General features: G+C 43.2%; 1 protein-coding gene across 3 annotated transcripts in view; it reads left to right on the top strand.

Moving 5' to 3' along the window:
- The window catches only part of CRADD (CASP2 and RIPK1 domain containing adaptor with death domain), a 122,350-nt gene extending 108,139 nt beyond the window's left edge, over nucleotides 1-14,211 (top strand). For all 3 annotated transcript variants that reach the window (XR_011303396.1, XR_011303397.1, XM_069648651.1), the window contains exons 2-3: nucleotides 163-459; nucleotides 12,370-14,211. Coding sequence is in view for 1 of the 3 variants with exons in the window: in XM_069648651.1 (XP_069504752.1) it covers nucleotides 12,372-12,968 (597 nt within the window). In the remaining 2 variants the exon portion in view is untranslated. The remainder of the gene's footprint in view (nucleotides 1-162; nucleotides 460-12,369) is intronic.
- Nucleotides 14,212-18,514: the final 4,303 nt, after the last annotated feature.

Here is an 18,514-nt window from a genome sequence, read left to right as displayed (position 1 = left end):
CTTTGGATTTTTGTATGAAAGCGGGACTGCCTCTCTAGCCAACTGCTCACTTCACCACTTCCCTTTACACGGAATGTGGTTGAACCTGGGTCCACTCGAGTGATAATGAAAACCTTGTACTTGTTTTCCTCTGTATCTTATGGTCTCATTTTTACTTCGTAGTGATACCTTTTGGCCTTTCAAACTGGCGCCTGAACAGGGGCCCTTTTTGGAATGATCCATCGGATTTCGAGGATGGAGTGACCGACTGTTCAGACCGTCGAGTATCTGGGATCCCTGCCTAAAGGAGACTAAGTTTCTCCCAGCTGTAACTCACGTTCTATATCGGGCTCTTCAGCCAGTGATCATCTAGACGAGGGTCCTGAACCGTTAAACCCGCAACTTCATTTCCCTTCTTTGGAGACCACCAGACACGGACATTGGTTATCGTTTCATTGGGGATATTTTGACTTCAATCAGGTGAGTTTGCTTCATGTTGGTTGAATGAAAAATAATATTTGCAAATATTTTGCCAGGTAAGACTAGAGTTTCGAAAGATGCCTGATTTTAGTAAAAGATGCCCATCTGTTGGGCAGGACTGTGCTGTTGTAAGAAACATGGGTTAGAATTTGGTCAGCCTGCCCCACCTGATGGTTCCCCCGCTTATGAGATGTATGTAAAATATGGATTTGGAGCAATTGTCTTTAACAGCCTTTGGCACCGCCAGACCAGACATACACCTGCAATGCAAAGGCCAGCACATGGTGTTTTGATCTAACAAAAATTCAACATTTACGATCAGTACAACTACAAAAGAAAGCCAGACCGGCCGCTATGTAGTTCGGGATTGGTGCAAAGAGGCCACCCAATGCATCAAAAGGAACAGAAGCAGGCTGGGAGACATATGACTCGGGCAGAGAAATGTCTGACACATGATCTACAGAAACAGGAAGAGGGCATTAGGGCAGTGGACAGAGCCTTTCAGTTAGATATATATAAAACTTACCCATCCAAGGACTTGCATGCCCTTGATGAATTTATGGAGAAATTATTAAGTGCACCTCCACCTCCCTATATTTCAACACCTGCACCACAACCTCCGCCTTCTGCCCCAGTAGTTATTTTCCCAGCCCAACTTCCCATCTAGATATGTTACTCCAGCCGTTAACCACAACACAATTTGATGTTCTTCACCCGTCTCCACAGACTGTTGCATCTACACTAGGAATGTGATCTGTGCCACATGCCCTCTCATTAACTTCCCTAACCACTACTCCTACCCGGTCACTTATTGGATCACCCACTCTGAACACACGATTTGCCTCATCTGCGATCTCTGGGATTGGCACCCTCACTCGTAGTAAGTACACTGAACAGTGACCAGAAGAGAAAAATAGCAGGTAAAGGGACTGAGCTTATCCTGGGGGATGACCAGTTAGTAAAACATGAGATAAACGACTATACCCTTCCTGAACAACACTATCTGTTAGAATACATGGGGAAAACACTTGACCAATTATGGAAAGATATCACTGACACTACAGTCCCACCACGTTTACAACAATTAAACCTAGACGTTCATACTCTATGTACCCCTAAAGCTGTTTGTCTCCATCTTGAAGAATTGCTTAAATAAAAAGACAAAATGAATCGGTTGGTTAGGACTAACTGGGAGGCCTTGACTGTCCCTCCCCCCTCTCATGTCCAAAAAGCTTCCTGTTCTCCACAAGTAGAGGAGTCCGGGGAACAGAAATGATGCGTCAAGCACAGAGAATTGAAAACTTAGTTAGCTAACTAAGCACCCGAAGCAAACAATTGATCTCAGCATCTCTGTGATCCAGACCCCTACTAACATCTTGCCTAACACTTTTTCGGACGCCCATACGCCCGGTCTCCCAGTGTGATTAATATAAGAGCCATTCACGGCAGCTTTTTGAGAGGGGTACATACCTCCAACTTTGGTTGCGTTCATTCTTGATCCACCTATGCAGCTTCTTTGTACAATCAAAAGACGCGGTGTTAAAACATAGTGGAAAGGACGCTGGTGATTAAACCATCTGACGTGGTGAACCTTGCCATAGTTTCTATGATTTGTGCCGCCAAACGTATGTAAAATAATTCTGAGACGGATGAATTTTTGCATCTACTCCAGCACACTCGACCCAGTGGAATTAAATCCATGATGTCTCATCTAAACTACACATCAGCCTCATCATAAAGAAATTTGTTGTCCTGAAGATGGCCATTTTACTTATTCCTGAATGGATACCTGAGAACGTACCCAATCTGATTTCTGGCCGAAACATGTCGACACTCTCTTTCTCTAATAGCGTTTAAGCATAACCGCTATAGTTGAATTTTTCAAATGCGAAAGGAGGACTGATAAAATCTCCTCTCCCTATTGTATGTCCTATTGTATAGACAGTTGTCTTTTGTGTTTTTCGTGATGCACTACTGTATGAATATATACTGCTTTTAATATTTATTAATAAAGTAAGATTTATATATATTTTTCTCACTTGGATTGTTCTAATTGCCCTCTAGTTTCAATGAGTTTCATCGCAATGTGCATTTTTGTGATATGTGTATGGTGTTGTTAAGTTGTATGTGAAGACAATCGGTCAATCTCTACTTTCCCCCGGGTTTTAGTAGTGAGGGGTTTTCAATTCTCCGTGCTTGACGCACCATTTCTGTTCCCTGATTAACGTTCCTTTTTGAGAATTGCTTCCCCGAAAACAAAAACTTTGGGATTTTTCCCTGTATCTGTATATCTGAGGAGTCCGGGGAAGACAGAATTATTGCAAAGGACGCAATACGATGGATCTCCGACCCCTCCCTCACATGACAATACACCAAACCTTTATACAATCCCCAACCGCCATACAACAGTGAGTTATCCAACTAATGGCTGAATGGCTGCAAGATGAATGCCTTCGCCAAGACCTTTGTTGCCCTGCTGAAATAATTAAGATGCACAGAGAATGTCTTCTCCCTGACACTCCAGCCGCTTCCCTCTCTCTCAACCTATGTTTATTATTACATATACCCCTTTTTCTCGACAGGAGCTTAATTCTCTCAAACAGACTATCCCCGACATTAGGAAAAACCATGCAGGATTTTATAAGCAAATTCTACAGAACATAGACCTGTTGTTTTCTGTTCTCTTCTTCCCCCCGACCCCAGAGTTATGGAAGGAAATAAGAGATACAAATGACCTCAACATACTGGGAGGTACATGGGCCGAACTAGTGACTGCCTGCGGAACCAGAGGATCTAGCGAAAAATCACCACTGTTAATAATATCACAATCCATGCCACTGACCCCCTCAGGTAGAACAGCCCCCTGGCAGCAGTGGGGCTAAAGCCTTTCACACTGACTCCAAGGGCCTGACATGGAGTCAGTCCTGGCGCCTCTGGCGCCAGGTTCATTATCAGGAATAAAGCAATACCAGTTTTGGACCTTAATCCAACATGGAGGCCTATTACACAGCTCAGTTCTTTAGAACCAAGCCATGCGGTCTAGTGTTTTGGGTGTGGCTGGGCCTGGAACTACTTGGCCTGGAACTACTTTACCTGGGCTATTTAAACCACACCCAAACAGCAGAACATGCTTCGCGTTATTCTGCACTCCTGCAGCGTAACGCTCACCGTGTCCAGCTCCTGCTCATCTGCTTCTCCAGCGGCCCGATCCTGAAGCCCTAGATCCGGATTCCATTAATAACCTGGAAGAATAAGAACAGCATTAGCGAGCAAGAACACTTACCTGTGAAGAAACCGGCCTTGAATCCATCCTGCGCTTCGCTTACATTGCCCATCTCCGGAGTTCGCCGCAAGCTGCAAAGGTAAAGAAACAAGGACAGCATTAATAACATTTCTTACCTGGGCAAGCAGCGACTCCTGGCAGCACCCTGCACTTCTCTTACCTCGCCCATCTCCGGGTTTCACCGCAACCTGCAAGGGAGAAGGAACAAGGTCAGCATTAACAAAGCACTTACCTGGGCAAGCAGCGATTCGATCGCTCATCCATCCGGAACATCACTGCAACCTGTACAAAGAAGAAAAGAGAACACAGGTTAGCAATTAACACCAATAAACAGTGCAGCGCTCCGTGCATCAATAACTCAACGTGGTCTTCACCATCGGCGTGGCAAATCCGAGATCGCAACCATCCCTGTGAAAACAAAGAGACATTGTTAGGGAACAGCGTAGTGGAGCAAGACACCGAGAAGACAGAGAAAACGGAGGGAAAGAAAGAGACAGAATAAAGACAGAAAAGACATTATAACTCACCTGGAAAACAGCAAGCAGAGTCGTAGTCACAGCCGGTCTGGACCCGACATAAGGGCACACGGACCAGTGAAGCAACTAGGTCCACGGAACGCCCGTACCAACCACGCGCCCCTGCACATTCAGTATCGTGTGGTGCCCCCATGGATACCAGGCGAGCGTAACAAATAATAATAGCACTGCCAAATCTTATCCTTACCAAACTTCGAACATTAGTGCCAGAAAAGTGGATAAATTGGGATAAATTAACAGCCTGCGTACAAGGGAAAACTGAAGGGGCAACAGTTTATTTTAGTAGATTCAAGCAAACATTCTCTGATGATAGTGGACAACATTTGAGTACTGAACCAGGTAAAATGTTATTTGTTAAGTTTGTACATGCACCATTAACTGATATTCAGTCTCAAATCGTGGATAAGAAAAAAGGTGGACCTAAAAACTCGGGTGCTTTTGCAGCAAGTGGTTAGGGGACAGAGAGGAGGATATGCACAATCCAGGGGCCAGTTTGTTCCAACTTCTGGGAGTGTAAACCAAAACCAATGTGCCTATTGTAAAGAAGATGACCATTGGAGAGCGCATTGTCCACTTCTCCGGCAGAGGGATAATTGAATGTCGACTAGAAAGTCTAGAGGACGTAACGATAGTATGCAGGGCCAGTTTTCCCAGAATCAGTAGTTTGGCAATAATACGGAGAATAGAGATGCCCAGCAGATGCAAGGGGTGTTAACCGTTCCCGGAGATATTATTCTGAGGATTATACATCTGATGACCTATTAGGACATCCCAAAGCAGGAGCTGGAACCTACTCCTATCCCTGTAAACCAGAAAGGGGCTGTCTTGATTCCTGCCCCTCATGTCCCCACCCCTCCAAGATGTCAGGCTGGAGCCAGGCCACAATCACAAACATGGCCCTGAAGGGCCTCTCCATCCCTCCTAAGACCCACTTGGAGTCAGACTTGGCGCTTGTGGCACCAGACTCACTCACTCCCGTAGGATAACATTGGGGATTGGAATTGTAGTGCTTTGATGGGGACAAGATGGGTGCCCCCACATATTTTGGTTCTCAGAACTGCATGTGCAGTCTAGTTGTTTGGGTGTGGTTCAGCCCAGAGACACCTGGGATACCCAGAGACTAATTAAACCACGCCCAGGCTGAGAAAAATGCTTTGTGTTTTCTGCACCTGCAGCGTGAAACTCACCGTGTTCGGATCGGTCTCCAGTAGGCCTGCATATTTCTTCTGCGCTCAGCTTCTGCAAGAACAAGAACACTGTTAAGAACAGCCTTACCTTGCGGCGCTTCTGCCCATCATTCATCGCTTCTTCTGTTCTGCGGGCATCTTCGGCGGTGTCATTCCCATCCCAGGACGCCGCTTCCTAAGGAAAAGGGAAAAGAACAGAAAAAAGGCATTAGTAAGCATTCAGCAAATCTTCGCTTATTTTTAAAGACTGTGCGACCTTCAAACGCTTACCTGAATCCCAGCCGCTCTGGGGAACTCTGTCTCCAGAACTTCTCATCCATCTGCAAGAGGGAAAAGACACTCCAGGTTAGCGTGGAAACATATAGAGGCGCCGTATACCGCGCTTACTCACCGCATTTCTTCTTCATAACCGGCGTCCACGCTGAAAACGTCGCAGCACCTAAAAGACACAGAAAAAGAACTCAGTTCAATACAAATACGAAAGGGTCGCATTGCGCATCGCGCTCTCACTCACCTTCAGCGCTACTCATCTCAGCAGCACGTCGCCATCCCCGGATGCCGGCCATCATCTAAGGAAGGAAAGGAACGAAGTTAGAGAACTGTTCAAAAGACTCATTATACTTACCTGTCGGACTCTTGCCAGTGAAGTAACTAGGCAGCAACGAGCCCGCATCAATCAACACGCCCCTGCGCTGAAAGCAGGACGGAGAGCACACTTTCCAAGAAAACAAGGTGAGCTGTGGATCAAAGGGAAGGGTTGGACCACGGGGAAAAAGGGGTTCAAGCACACAGAGACAATAGGGAGTTAAATCTACCAATCCTTTGTTTCAGGCCCAGTCTCCAGTCGAGTAGACTCCAGGGAAGGGTTTTAGGTCGTAAGAGGTCAGAAAAGGCTGAGTGACGTCCCCGTGGATACCAAGTGAGCATTACAGGGCCTACATAACAATGAAGGTTGGGGATAGGTCACACCCATTTCTAGTGGACACTGGAGCACGGTTCCAGACATTCCCCTGTCAGGGCAACAAAATGTATCCCTAGGGTTCTCAGGTACACCAGTAATTAGTCCAGTCTCCAAACCGGTGCCCATTTCACTGGGGCCTTTTACCGTCCAGTGTCCCTTTTTTGCTGACTTCAAATTGTGGTGAAAACGTATTAGGTCTCAACTTGCTGAAAAAACTACACACAGTTATTTATTGTTCACCTGAGGGAGTTTATTTGAATATTTCTCTTCAACAACGTTCAAGTTCTGAGTTCCTTGCATTCCCACTACCCTGCAAATTACAATCTGTGCCTATGTGTTTATGTTCTCTAAATGACAATGATTTAGGTATACTTAATGTTGAACTAGTTCGTATTGTGCTAAAACCAAACGTTACATTGCGCTGAGTACCCCAGTATAATTTGTCTCGCGAAGGGGAAGCGGCACGTAAATACATCATTTCTGACCTGGTACACAAAGGGTTTATCGAGCTGATTTCTGGTAGCCCTTGCAATAGCCCCATTTTGCCTGCTTACAAAAAAAGGTGACAATGTTTTACCTTACCGTTTCGTTATTGACTTGAGCGCTATCAATAACATTCTCGTCCCAGTTTCCTACCGTTCCTGTTGTCACAACTATTTTAACATCGATTTAAGGACCAGGCTACTCATTGCTCTGTCATTGATTTAAAGAATGCATTTTTCCGCATACCCATACACCCAGATAGCAGATATTTGTTTGCATTTGCTATCAGGGGCAGGTTATTCAACTTCACCAGAATACCTCAAGGTTACATGGAAAGTCCTAGCATTTATAGTAGAGCTCTTAAGGAGCAATTGGATACACTGGAATTACCTCCCTCTTAATGCACATTAATACAGTACATTGATGACTTACTTATTGCCGCAGACTCTGAGGATTTGTGTCAAAAGGGTACTATACTATTGTTAAAACATTTAGCCGACAATGGTCATAAAGCATCCCTAAAGAAGTTTCAATATTGTCGACAGGAGGTTGCTTACTTGGATTACCTCCTGTCGAAGAAGGGTAGGCGCCTCGCACCGGAAAGGATACAAATCTGATATGGCGGTACCAAACAATCAAACAGAATTTATGGCTTTTATTGGAATGGCATCATATTGCAAGCAATGGATTCCAAATTTGTCTTTAATTATCAAGCCCTTATTACAGTTGACAAAGAAGGACAAAGTTTTACTCATATCATGTGATGAGACGTGCCAGGAAGCCTTTACAATGCTTAAAATGGGTTTATGCTCTGCTCCCGTCTTGGGCACGCAAAATGATGCTAAAAGAATTTGTGCATGAACGGGATGGTTGTGCTTTGGCAGTATTAACACAGAACACGGGGGCGGGGGAGTAACCCATGCAGATATTTTTCCTCCATGTTGGACCCTGTTGCATGCGCTTTGCCAAAATGTCCCAAAGGTGTGGCTGCTGCCTCTGCTTCAGTAAAACAAAGTGAAGGCGCGGTTTTGGATCACTCGTTAACCGTGATGGTGCTTCACTCAGTTGATATATTACTAAACAAAACGCAAACTCAACCTCTCACATCTGCTCGTCTCACTAGATTAAAGTTAATTTTGTTTGCACCCCACATAAAAATGTAAAGATGAAATTCTCTAAATCCAGCCATACTGCTACCTTCTCTAGGCAAGGATAATGTTAATAAGATCCATCATGATTGTCTCTTTATCACTGAACAAGAAACAAAAGGAAGAATGTATTTAATTGACACTCCCCTGCCATCCCCAGATGGAGATCTATTGTGACTGTCCTTGTTTTAAATTTTCAGACAGCACGTCTACTGCTGCCAATGCCATCACCAGGCTAGATACACTAGTTGAGACTAGAAGAATCCTCCACAATTCCGCAAAGGCAGCAGAGATGATTGCCGTAACCCGAGCTTGTGAGATGCAGGACTCAAGGTGAATATTTACATGGATAGTCAGTACGCCTTTGGTGTAGCTCACAACATTTGAAAACTGTGGGCTGAGAGATGTTTCCTAGCATCCCATGGAAATAAAATACAGCATGGTCCCTTGAAAGTACAACTGTTATCGTCACTAGCTTTGCCCAAACAGCTGGCTATAATGAAATGTGCGGCCCACCAGAGAATTACCGCAGACCTATGATCTGGAATGTATTTCTTGGGCCTGCTAGATGGGCACATTAGAGTGGGATGATGGAAGAAGGGATTAGGGGTGTAAAAGCTATTCAAGCTGATGCAACAACGGAAGAAATAAAACCATGGGGATCGGGACCAGCCTGATTGGATGAGGAAGGATGTTGGGTTGACCATGATAAACAGAGATGGATGTTACCAAATGTTTATGCACAGGCTGAGGTCGCTATGGCTCAGCACACATTAATGCCAAAGGCATTCGTAAATATTTAGACCCTGTATGGAGAAATGATAACATTCCCAAAGTAGCTGAACGATTGGTAAAGAATTGTATCTGTTTGTTTGCAACACATTAGAAAGGGAACACCAGTGCCAAAGGGCAGTTTTGGGCCACCATAATGCCATTTGAAGGTATACATTTCGATTTCATCGAGATGGAAAGATGTCAGAGTTATAAATATGTCTTGGTAGTGATCTGTTCATTTAGCAAATGGGTTGAAGCGTTTCCCTTGAAAGATACCACTGCCATTTTGACTGCAAAGGTTATGTTGAAAGAAATGTGTTCCTGTTTTGGGGTACCCCGTGTAATTTGGTCCGACAATGGACCCAATTTCATAGCCACACTAATACAGCATGTGTGCAATGGATTGCAGATAAAAAATATATTTCATCGGCTGGGTTATTTGAGAGACAGAATGGTATTTAGAAGAATAAATTGGCTAAGGTGTGTGCACATAGTGGCTTAACATGGCCTGATACACTTCCCCTATCTCTCTTGTCTATGAGAACAACAGTACAGACTAGAACTGGCCTCTCGCCGTATGAAATTGTAATGGGTAGGCCTGCCAATGTGTGGAATGCGCCAAGACCAAAAAAGTTATCAGAAATTGAGTACCCATTATTGGTCGATTATTGCAAACAGTTGACTCAAGACCTGCGTTTGATTCACCAACAGGTTCGTGAAGCATTGCCCGATAAGTATGTGGGCCTGGGTCATGCCATCCGACCCAGAGATGTTGTCCTAGTCAAAGACTTCCAACGAAAATCCAGCCTTGAACCTCGCTGAAAGGTGCCACACCAGGTTTTATTGGCTGCTCAGACAGCTGTACGAGTTGAGGGGAAGAAACACTGGATACATGCAGCACAGCTGAAACATGTGCCCTTGCCCTATGAGTAGGCAGAGGAGGGGGTAAGTGATTGTGAAAAAGAATACGTTCTTCAGTACATACCCTTCAGTGACAGAGAATATACCAACTCTGATTTTGAACAACCAGACTTCTCACCTTCTACAGATATGAACACATTGTTCGAGGACCATGCTACACCTCGAATGTCCGGGTACAATTTGCAACCAGAGAAATAGATAGGGGAAAGTCATCCTGAAGGTAGGAAAGTCGGACTCTTTTGGGTTCCACCCACAAGAAACCAATGATGGTTCCTTCCATACCCCCCAAACGCACCTGGAGGTAGAGGGGAGCACGGGACAGAAGACTCCAATCAAGGTAGGCCATGTAGTAAGGTGCGACCCGGATGACGTAATTTTGCTTTCGGCCAGAAGGCTAGCAACAGAGTCTTTGTACCGCTCCCGTTGGAACAAATTTGAGTCGGCTGGTGCAGAGACCATATTGTGGACCCTTTGCTATGCAGGACACCAGAGATGTTATCCTTTCCGCTGTACTTAGCTAATCTAGGTCTCCAGGTTGGGACCATTAAAGGTTATTTGGCAGCGCTTTCCATCTTCAAGCACTCGTCGGAGGAAACTTCATATTTTAAGATACCTTTGGTGGTACAATTTCTGAAGGCACTCACTAATGTGTTCCCTCCATCTCCTTTTCAGGATGCCGTTTCAGACCTTAATCTTGTCAGTTTCTTTTGTGTGCACCATTTTAAACTTTCTATTCATGTCCTTTGAGGCTACTAATGTTCAAGACCATCTTGTTGGTGGCACTAACATCAGCCCGTAGAGTGAGTTGCAAGCACTATATCCTCTAAACCACCATTTACAGTATTTTGTCCTGAGGGTCAAACCTGCATTCCTAACTAAGGGCATATCAGACTTTCATTTAGGACAAAAGATAGTGTTACCCACTTTCTACCCTCCACTTCATCCTGGCAAGGAGGAGGAGAGATTACACAGGCTCGACCCACGAAGGGCTTTGAGTTTCTACATTTCAAGGTTGTCAACATTTTGTCTGGATGACCAACTATTCATAGGATATACGTGTCATAGGCTGGGACAGGCTGTACCAAAATTGACCTTGTCTAGGTGGATTATTCTAGCTGTTTCCGAATGCTACAGGCTGGCCGGCAAGGATCCCCCAGAAGGCTTGAGAGCCCATTCCACTGGGGGCATGGCTACTTCTGATTTGCAAAGAGGTTTTTCTATTAAAAGCATTTGTGAGGCAGCCACTTGGTCTACAATTCACACTTTTACTAAGCATTACTGCCTTGATACCACCTTAAATCAGGATGGAGGCTTTGGGAAGGCAGTCCTTCATTCCGTTCATGGAAAGCATTGATGACAGAATTTGTACTTCTTCCTCCAAATCTAATACTGCTTTGGGAGTCTATCAAAGATGAGGAATACTTGGGAGGACACAATCCATTCAAAGAACAAGTTACTTACCCCCTGGTAATGTTCTTTCGACTGATGTTCTTTCCACGTATTCCTCATCACCCCTCCCAGTCTACTCCTCAGTAGAATTGCCCATGTTATTGTAGCTTATGCGCCTTCAGTCTAGTATGGTCAAATCCGCTTTTATGCCGGTAGTTCTACTTGAGAATGACATGAAAAAACAGAAGTGAAGCCAACAGGGGCTGCGCATGCTATATATGCCTTCAATGGCATCCTCGAGACGGAGGCACTCGAGGGACACTGAGTTGACTCCATCAACGCACATTCTAATTCTTTTTCTGAAACTGGGTATTGGAGATATCAAAGATGAGGAATGTGTGGGAGGAACATCCAGTCAAAAGAACGTTACCAGGGGTAAGTAACTAATTTGTTCTTCTGTTTTACTGACTTTATTGATCTCCTTTCAATTTTTAGGCTGCATCAGAATATATTGTTTTTACAACTGTGTGCGCATAATTTCTGCCCAGACATGGGCTGTTTTTTTGTTTTTTAACTAGTATTAAGAGTCAGGAACCCCCCTGCCCTGATCTGCGTCAAGCCACTGGTGCTTAATAACATACAGATATGATGTAATTCCAAATGATAGACCAACCTCACTGGTAGCCCCATCTCCAAAGGTAGAGATTTCAATTTTTGGGTAGCTTTTATATGGCACATTCTCCTAGTACAGCTGCTGCAACCTTTTCTTAGCAAAGTATATCCGAATTGAGGTACAGAGTTTGCAAGGTTTAGAGGTGCTATGAAGAAGACACTTTCAGTTCGTTCTTGTGGGATGATATCTATCCATCTTTCTTTTAGGTGGACATTATGTACTGATTTAAGCAGAAGGCACTTTAGATTGATAATCTTTTAACTTAAACAACTTATTAACACTTTCTGACCAATAACATCATAGTCAAGAGAAAAGGGGTGGGTCCTATGTTGTGCACAGTGGATGCAAGGCCATCCTGTTTACATTGTGATTTGAAAATGTTGAACTATCGAATGAATACCAGTGAATGCTATGAAAATAAATTCATTGATCTGTCGATGCTTCTGAAAATGTAATTCTAGATGCCAGTAGTGCCGTTTTAATTAAAATATTCAAATTTTCTATATTGATCCTACTTAATGTATAATGTTTTTTTTCTCATCTCCCACTTAACAGAAATGAAGGCCCATCACAGGCAGCTCCTGAGAACACATCGCCTGCAGCTCTGTGCAGATTTACTGGTTGATGGATTGGTAGTTCAGTATTTATACCAGGAAGGGATTTTAACAGAAAACCATCTTCAAGAAATCTCAGCTGAAGTCACCAACCAAAGGAAGACCATGAAGCTACTTGATATCCTACCAACGAGAGGGCCAATGGCATTTGCAGCTTTCCTGGATTCCTTACAAGAGTTTCCCTGGGTTAGAGACCACTTAAAAGCCCAATGTCTGGAAATGCAAGAAGAACGCTCAGGCACACCGACTAATATAATACCACCACATGTTTTAGCCAAATCCCCTACTGACAAACAAATTAGCCAGCTTGCTAGCAGACTTGGAGTTGAGTGGGAGCAGATCGTAATCCATTTGGGTTTGTCCCAAGCTGACATTTACAGGTGTAAAGTGAATTACCCTAGCAGTGCACATTCACAGATGGTGGCTGCTTTCATCATGTGGCGGCAAAGGCTTGGAAAAAAGGCTACTACTGAAGCACTGTGCAAAAGCCTACTGGCAGCAGAGGTGGACCCTTCCATAATCCAACACATGCTTCAATGAAGATATCAAAATGTTCCATAAAGTGGAAGCAAGATTGCCATGGCAGAGTTGTTCATATGCTTTGGTTTTCAATTGAATTTTCTTACTGTCCCAAAACCCAGAAAGTAATTATAGGACACTTGAAAGAATATCCATCCTTGTTCTAATTGCAAGATTGAACAAGACATCCCAACAGATCTTTGAGGATTGGGACTATAAGAAGACATTTTAGGACTGAAAGCAAAATTATGTTTATGTGGCCAGGTCAGTGAATGTTGATTCATAATTTGTCTGGGGCACATCCCTTCTTAGCTCACAAACCAGCATATTTACTCTGCCAAATAGATAGTGGTAGGAACCACTACTAGAAGTTAAGCCAATTGGTTCTTTGCAATCATGATGGAACTAGAATCTACACAAAGCCAAATGCTAGTGCCTGCTTATTAGCCTGTACGGGTTGGTTGTTTGAGACCATAAGTATTGAAGTGTGAGCCTGTAAGAGCGGTGCTTCATTTGGTAGATTGAGGGAGGGTGGGGGATATTTTCTTGTTTAAGAATTTCAAAACTTTTGACAAGAAATGATATCATTAATTCAAGTAATCAATATTATGTGAATGAAATCCAAATTTAGTTGGATGTGGTGTCTCAATAATGTAAGGAAACCTCACAATGCTCATTATTTAATCCACTATGAAAATATTATTTGTAACCACCTACCTGCTCACCCTTACCCCTTGCTTGTCAAGCCTTTTTGACATTTGTATATGTGCACTTTCAGCATCACGTTAGATCGCCGAAACGTGAACTGCTTGAGAAGTTTGCCAAGCATCACGTTGGCAAATAATTCTTTTACTATACAAAGACCCGTAAATTGGGCAACACTGAAGCCCTGAATTTAGATCAAGACAGAATGAACTGTCTCAAAGTGAATTAACTTGATAAAAAAGAAAAGCACTTCCCTCAAACATAGGGACAACAACTTTTTTAGTTTCCCCTCTTTTCTAGAAGGTTTTTCTTTATCATATGTAGAAGAACTTTTGCTGACATTTTGTTTCAGTTTGTCATGTTGTTTAATATGTTTCAAAAATGTCTATGATTTCCCCACTCATCTTCCTGTAGCTAATGAATCATGAAGTCGAATGATTGTGTCTGCTTTTGAATTTATGTTATGCACAGAATTTATGTTACAGACATTGCAAATATCAATACAATTTTGTAAGAAAATGCACAAATGATTTGGACTAAATTATTTTTCCAAAAGGAATCGTTGATTTACCGTCTCCAACCTGCTAACGATTAGTGGCAAATACATGATTGTTTGTTTTTTCTCCCTCCAACCATATCATCCTCACTAGAAAGTGGACAAATACACTAGTGGTTTGATAATACTTGCAGCACTCTCGCAAAGAAATAGTCAAGTACTTGCTCCCAAAGTTACCATTTAAACTTAGATTTAGTCCAACAAAAGGGTAGGATACACCTATTGTTTATGTATGTGCACTTTCAAACCTTCAAAATGCTTTTGTGTTCAATGATATCCCAGAATAATGTCTCCCATTTTTCCACAAGATGTCAGTTTTGATGACACTCCAGTCTCATAATAAGCTTTTGATGATTGCCAAAAAATGACCAAATTGATTTTGTTTTTTAAAGTAGAACGTATGTACAAAATTTCATTTTCCTGTGAATGCTATTGGCCAGGGATTTTCTTTTTTGCAACAAAAATCTTCTTCTGGGCTTTCCAAATCATTACATCTTCATTTTGCTAAATGGTTGCAATTTTCTTTTCAGTGATGGCACAATTGCAGTAAGTAAGGATTGTAAAAAAACAAATAGGGAAAATGCTGATCGGTATATAATTCTTTAAAAAGTAACAAAGCTCAGGATAAGGTTATTTGTATAGCTCAAACAACTGGCCCCATACAATCCCAGAGAAACCCATAAGTGTAAACAAATAAAATAAAATAAAAAAGATTGGTGAGAAAAACATTTTGTTTTGTGGCAGCACATGCCTGGAAAACATCACACCGTTCTGCAGCATGACCTTTCTTCCAATTAACATATTATTTTTAACATTTTGAATAGATCTAGAATATAGAGACGTACAAAAATAGGCTTGGACTGTAAATCTAGAAATTTACAAACCAATCACAGAATGAAATAGGCATGTAACACAGACACACAATCGGAAAGATCACAGGTCAAATTATAGACAAGGAACAGATTGTGCATAAACATTAAAAAAAATACTTTACCACACTGTCTATTAATGAGATCGAAAGGAGGATCGCCACATTTGCATCTTTCCATGCCTCATCTTCAACCAACATGATAGCCAAACATGACAAACGGAGCAAACCCTTCGACAAAAGCATAAGAGATGCAAAGCGAGAACTCAGGGCTGCGATTCTGAAAGCCAAAGCTACCCATACATCTCATGTCTCTTATAAATCAATATGTAAGTCAAAGAGAAGAGCGGAGAAGATCGAACGCTGGCAGAAAATGGTCCAAGTTATGTGCTCCAAGAATACCAGAAGCATCTAGGGCCTGCTGGGGGAATGCAGGGGCACCGGGAAAACTTCCATGATCAATCCAATCAGTGCTCAACAGTGGACAGACTTTCTCCTAACCCGAAATACTCCATCTGGAGAGAAGGAGCAGAGCGTTGCAATCACCGTCCCTTCGGAACTCCCGTTTATGGTCTCAATGGACCTACTAATTACCAAGATCAAATGTTTGAAATCTTCTAGAGCGTCAGGCCCGAATGGCCTGGCAAATGTAGTTCTAAGGAGCAACCTGGAATTCTGGGCACGTTTACTAAAAATCCAGTACGATAAAATATTGTCGACCGGCCAAATTCCGGCCTCCTGGCAAACCTCTTTCCTAATTCCAATATTCAAGAGAGGACACAGGATGGAACCTAGTAATTACAGAATACTCTCAATGCTTGACTGCACAAGCAAATTGTTTGCGTCGTTTCTGTTTGTTTGTTTGTTTTTTTGTTTGTTTTATTATTTATATAGCGCACCAGACCCAGGGGTATTCGGGCGCGAAGGCAGCAAAAGGGTTGTTCAGCTTAGGTTACAGGTTGAAGATTGGACATATTGATACAGCTACGGTTACAATGCTGTAGACATGTGATGTCAGGGAATCACAGAAATATATGCAGTACGTTTACAAGAATACAGGTGTAACATAAATAAAGCAAGTCAAATATACAAAATATACATGAGATCACACTCAATATACATGAGATCACAGATGGCATTAGGGTAAAGTTAGGCATCATGTTCTTTTAGCCGTTGAATCAGATTGGATCTGAATTGCCGGTAGGGGAGATCTTCCCTTGGGGCAGAGAGAAGGGAGTTCCAATATTGTGCTGCATTAACAGCAAAGCTGCTCCCACCAGATTTAGTGAGTTTGAATCTAGGTACTAGTAAAAGGTTGGAGTTGGCTTTTCTTAATGGGCGAGAGGCTGTTTGTCTGGTGAATCTGTCTATAAGGTATTGTGGGGCTGCTTGGTTAAGGCATTTCTGTGTAAGGGATGATGTTTTAAGGAGGATTTTGTCTTTTGTGAAGAGCCAATTGGTAGATCTCCTGAGGTCTGATATATGGGCGTTTTTAGGGTAGTTTAGGGCGGCCCTAAGGGCATTATTTTGAAGAGTCTGTATTTTGGCAGTGATGTATTTGTTGCTACCTACGTAGAGGGCGTTGCAGTAATCGAGTCTCGATAGGATTAATGCTCTTGCTAGTGTGACGCAGTTATTGGAAGAGAGGAAGGGCTTGGCTGCTCTGATTAACTTGCAGGTGAAGGAGGTGGCTGAGGCCATGGCACTCACTTGTTTACCAAAGGTGAGCGTGGAGTCAATGTAGAAGCCGAGGGTTTTAACTACTTTGGCCACCGTAATGATCATGTTGTCAATTATGAAGGAGTCATAGTTGGGACTTAGTTTTTTGATGTTAGCGGAGGTGCCTAGATGAGGAGTTCAGTTTTGTCATCATTCAGGCATAGACCGTGGGAGGCCATCCATGCCTGGATGATGAGGTAGATTCTGTTCACAAAGGCCAAATCCTTGTCATAATCTCCCGTCAACGGGATGAGGATCTGTGTATCATCTGCATAGTTAGTGTAGGTGATACCTAGATCGTCTAAATCATCGAAAAGGGGCTTTGTGAATATATTGTAGAGGGTAGGGGATACACATGAGCCTTGAGGTACGCCGCATGAAATAGGTGCGGGGTCTGCAGCTGCTAGAGGAGAGAAGACTCGCATTGTCCTGTTATCTAAGAAGGACTGGATCCATGCAACTGCTTCATGGGAGAAGCAGGCTGTCGTTACCAGATGATTGCAAAGTATTGCATGGTCTACCAGGTCAAATGCGGCAGAAAGGTCGAGGAGTAGTAGGAGTGAGGTCGTACCTTTATCTCTTAGTGTGTCTATTTGGGCCTTGAGGTTTAGGAGTGCAGTCTCAGTCCCATGCTGTGGTCTGAAGCCGGACTGTCGAACTCCTAGGAGATGGTTTAGTTCCAGGTGATGCTGAATTTGTAAGTAAGCTACTTTGTCTAGGATTTTCAGTAGGAACGGCACGGTGGTTATGGGGCGGTAGTTCGTTGGGATGGAGGGGTCTAAGGATTGCTTTTTGAGGAGAGGGAGGACCCAGGATTGTTTCAGGTTGCTAGGTATGGTACCTGATGTGAAAGAAGCATTTATAAGTTTGGTAATGAAGGGTGAGAGTTCACGGGCAGCGTCTTTTATGATTTGGGCTGGACATGGGTCGCCCTGGCAGTTGGAGGGTTTGAGAGTGAGGATGACTTTCTCAACTTCTTTAGTGGATACTTTGTGAAAGTAGAAGGTAGGGATGTCTTGTGTAGGTGGAGAAGAGGTAGATTTCAGAGTTGGTAATGAGTTCGTGGTAACCTTGGAGTGGGTGCCTGTGTTGACAATATTTGGGCCAATTATAGATGCTTTTTTGTTGTTGATCTTTGCTTGAAGCATTGTTATCTTGTTGGCAAGGGCATTCTGTATGCCTATGCACCAGTTCTTATCCTTGAGGCAGGAGTCGGGTGCTTGGATAGGGGCTTCTACTTCCTTTAAAATGGCGAACAATTCTTTAGTGTTGGATTTGGCTTGGGTGATATGGGTGTTGTAGGAGGTTTGTTTCGCAAGGAGGATTTTTTTTTTTTAGAGGGTGGCTAGTTTCTTCAGGTTATTTTTGTTGATGACTGAAGGGTCTGATCTCCAAATTTTTTCACTGAGGCGTTTCTTTTGTCTGATATCTTTCAATAGGGGTGTGAACCAGGTATTTAGGTGTTGGCGGGGTTTGCTCTTCCTAATTTTCAGTGGTGCGATAGCGTCCAGAGAGGCAAGCATCACTTCATTGTACTTTTCTTCCATAGAGGCTGGGTCGGACTGATCGGAGTTTAAGGTGGGGAGAATGAGGGGGATAAGATTTTCAGGGGTGATGTTTTTTTTATTTCTGGTCGGTGCGGTAGGAGCTAGGATACTATTGTTCATGGGTGTGGTGGCTTCTAGGGTGAAGGATAACAAGTGGTGGTCGGTCGATAGC

The sequence above is a fragment of the Ambystoma mexicanum genome, chromosome 2q (assembly GCF_040938575.1).
Source record: "Ambystoma mexicanum isolate Mex_15411 chromosome 2q, UKY_AmexF1_1, whole genome shotgun sequence".
Taxonomy (NCBI): Eukaryota; Metazoa; Chordata; class Amphibia; order Caudata; family Ambystomatidae; genus Ambystoma; species Ambystoma mexicanum.
Note: the sequence above shows the minus strand (reverse complement) of the source record. Positions and strands in the feature narration are given on the sequence as shown.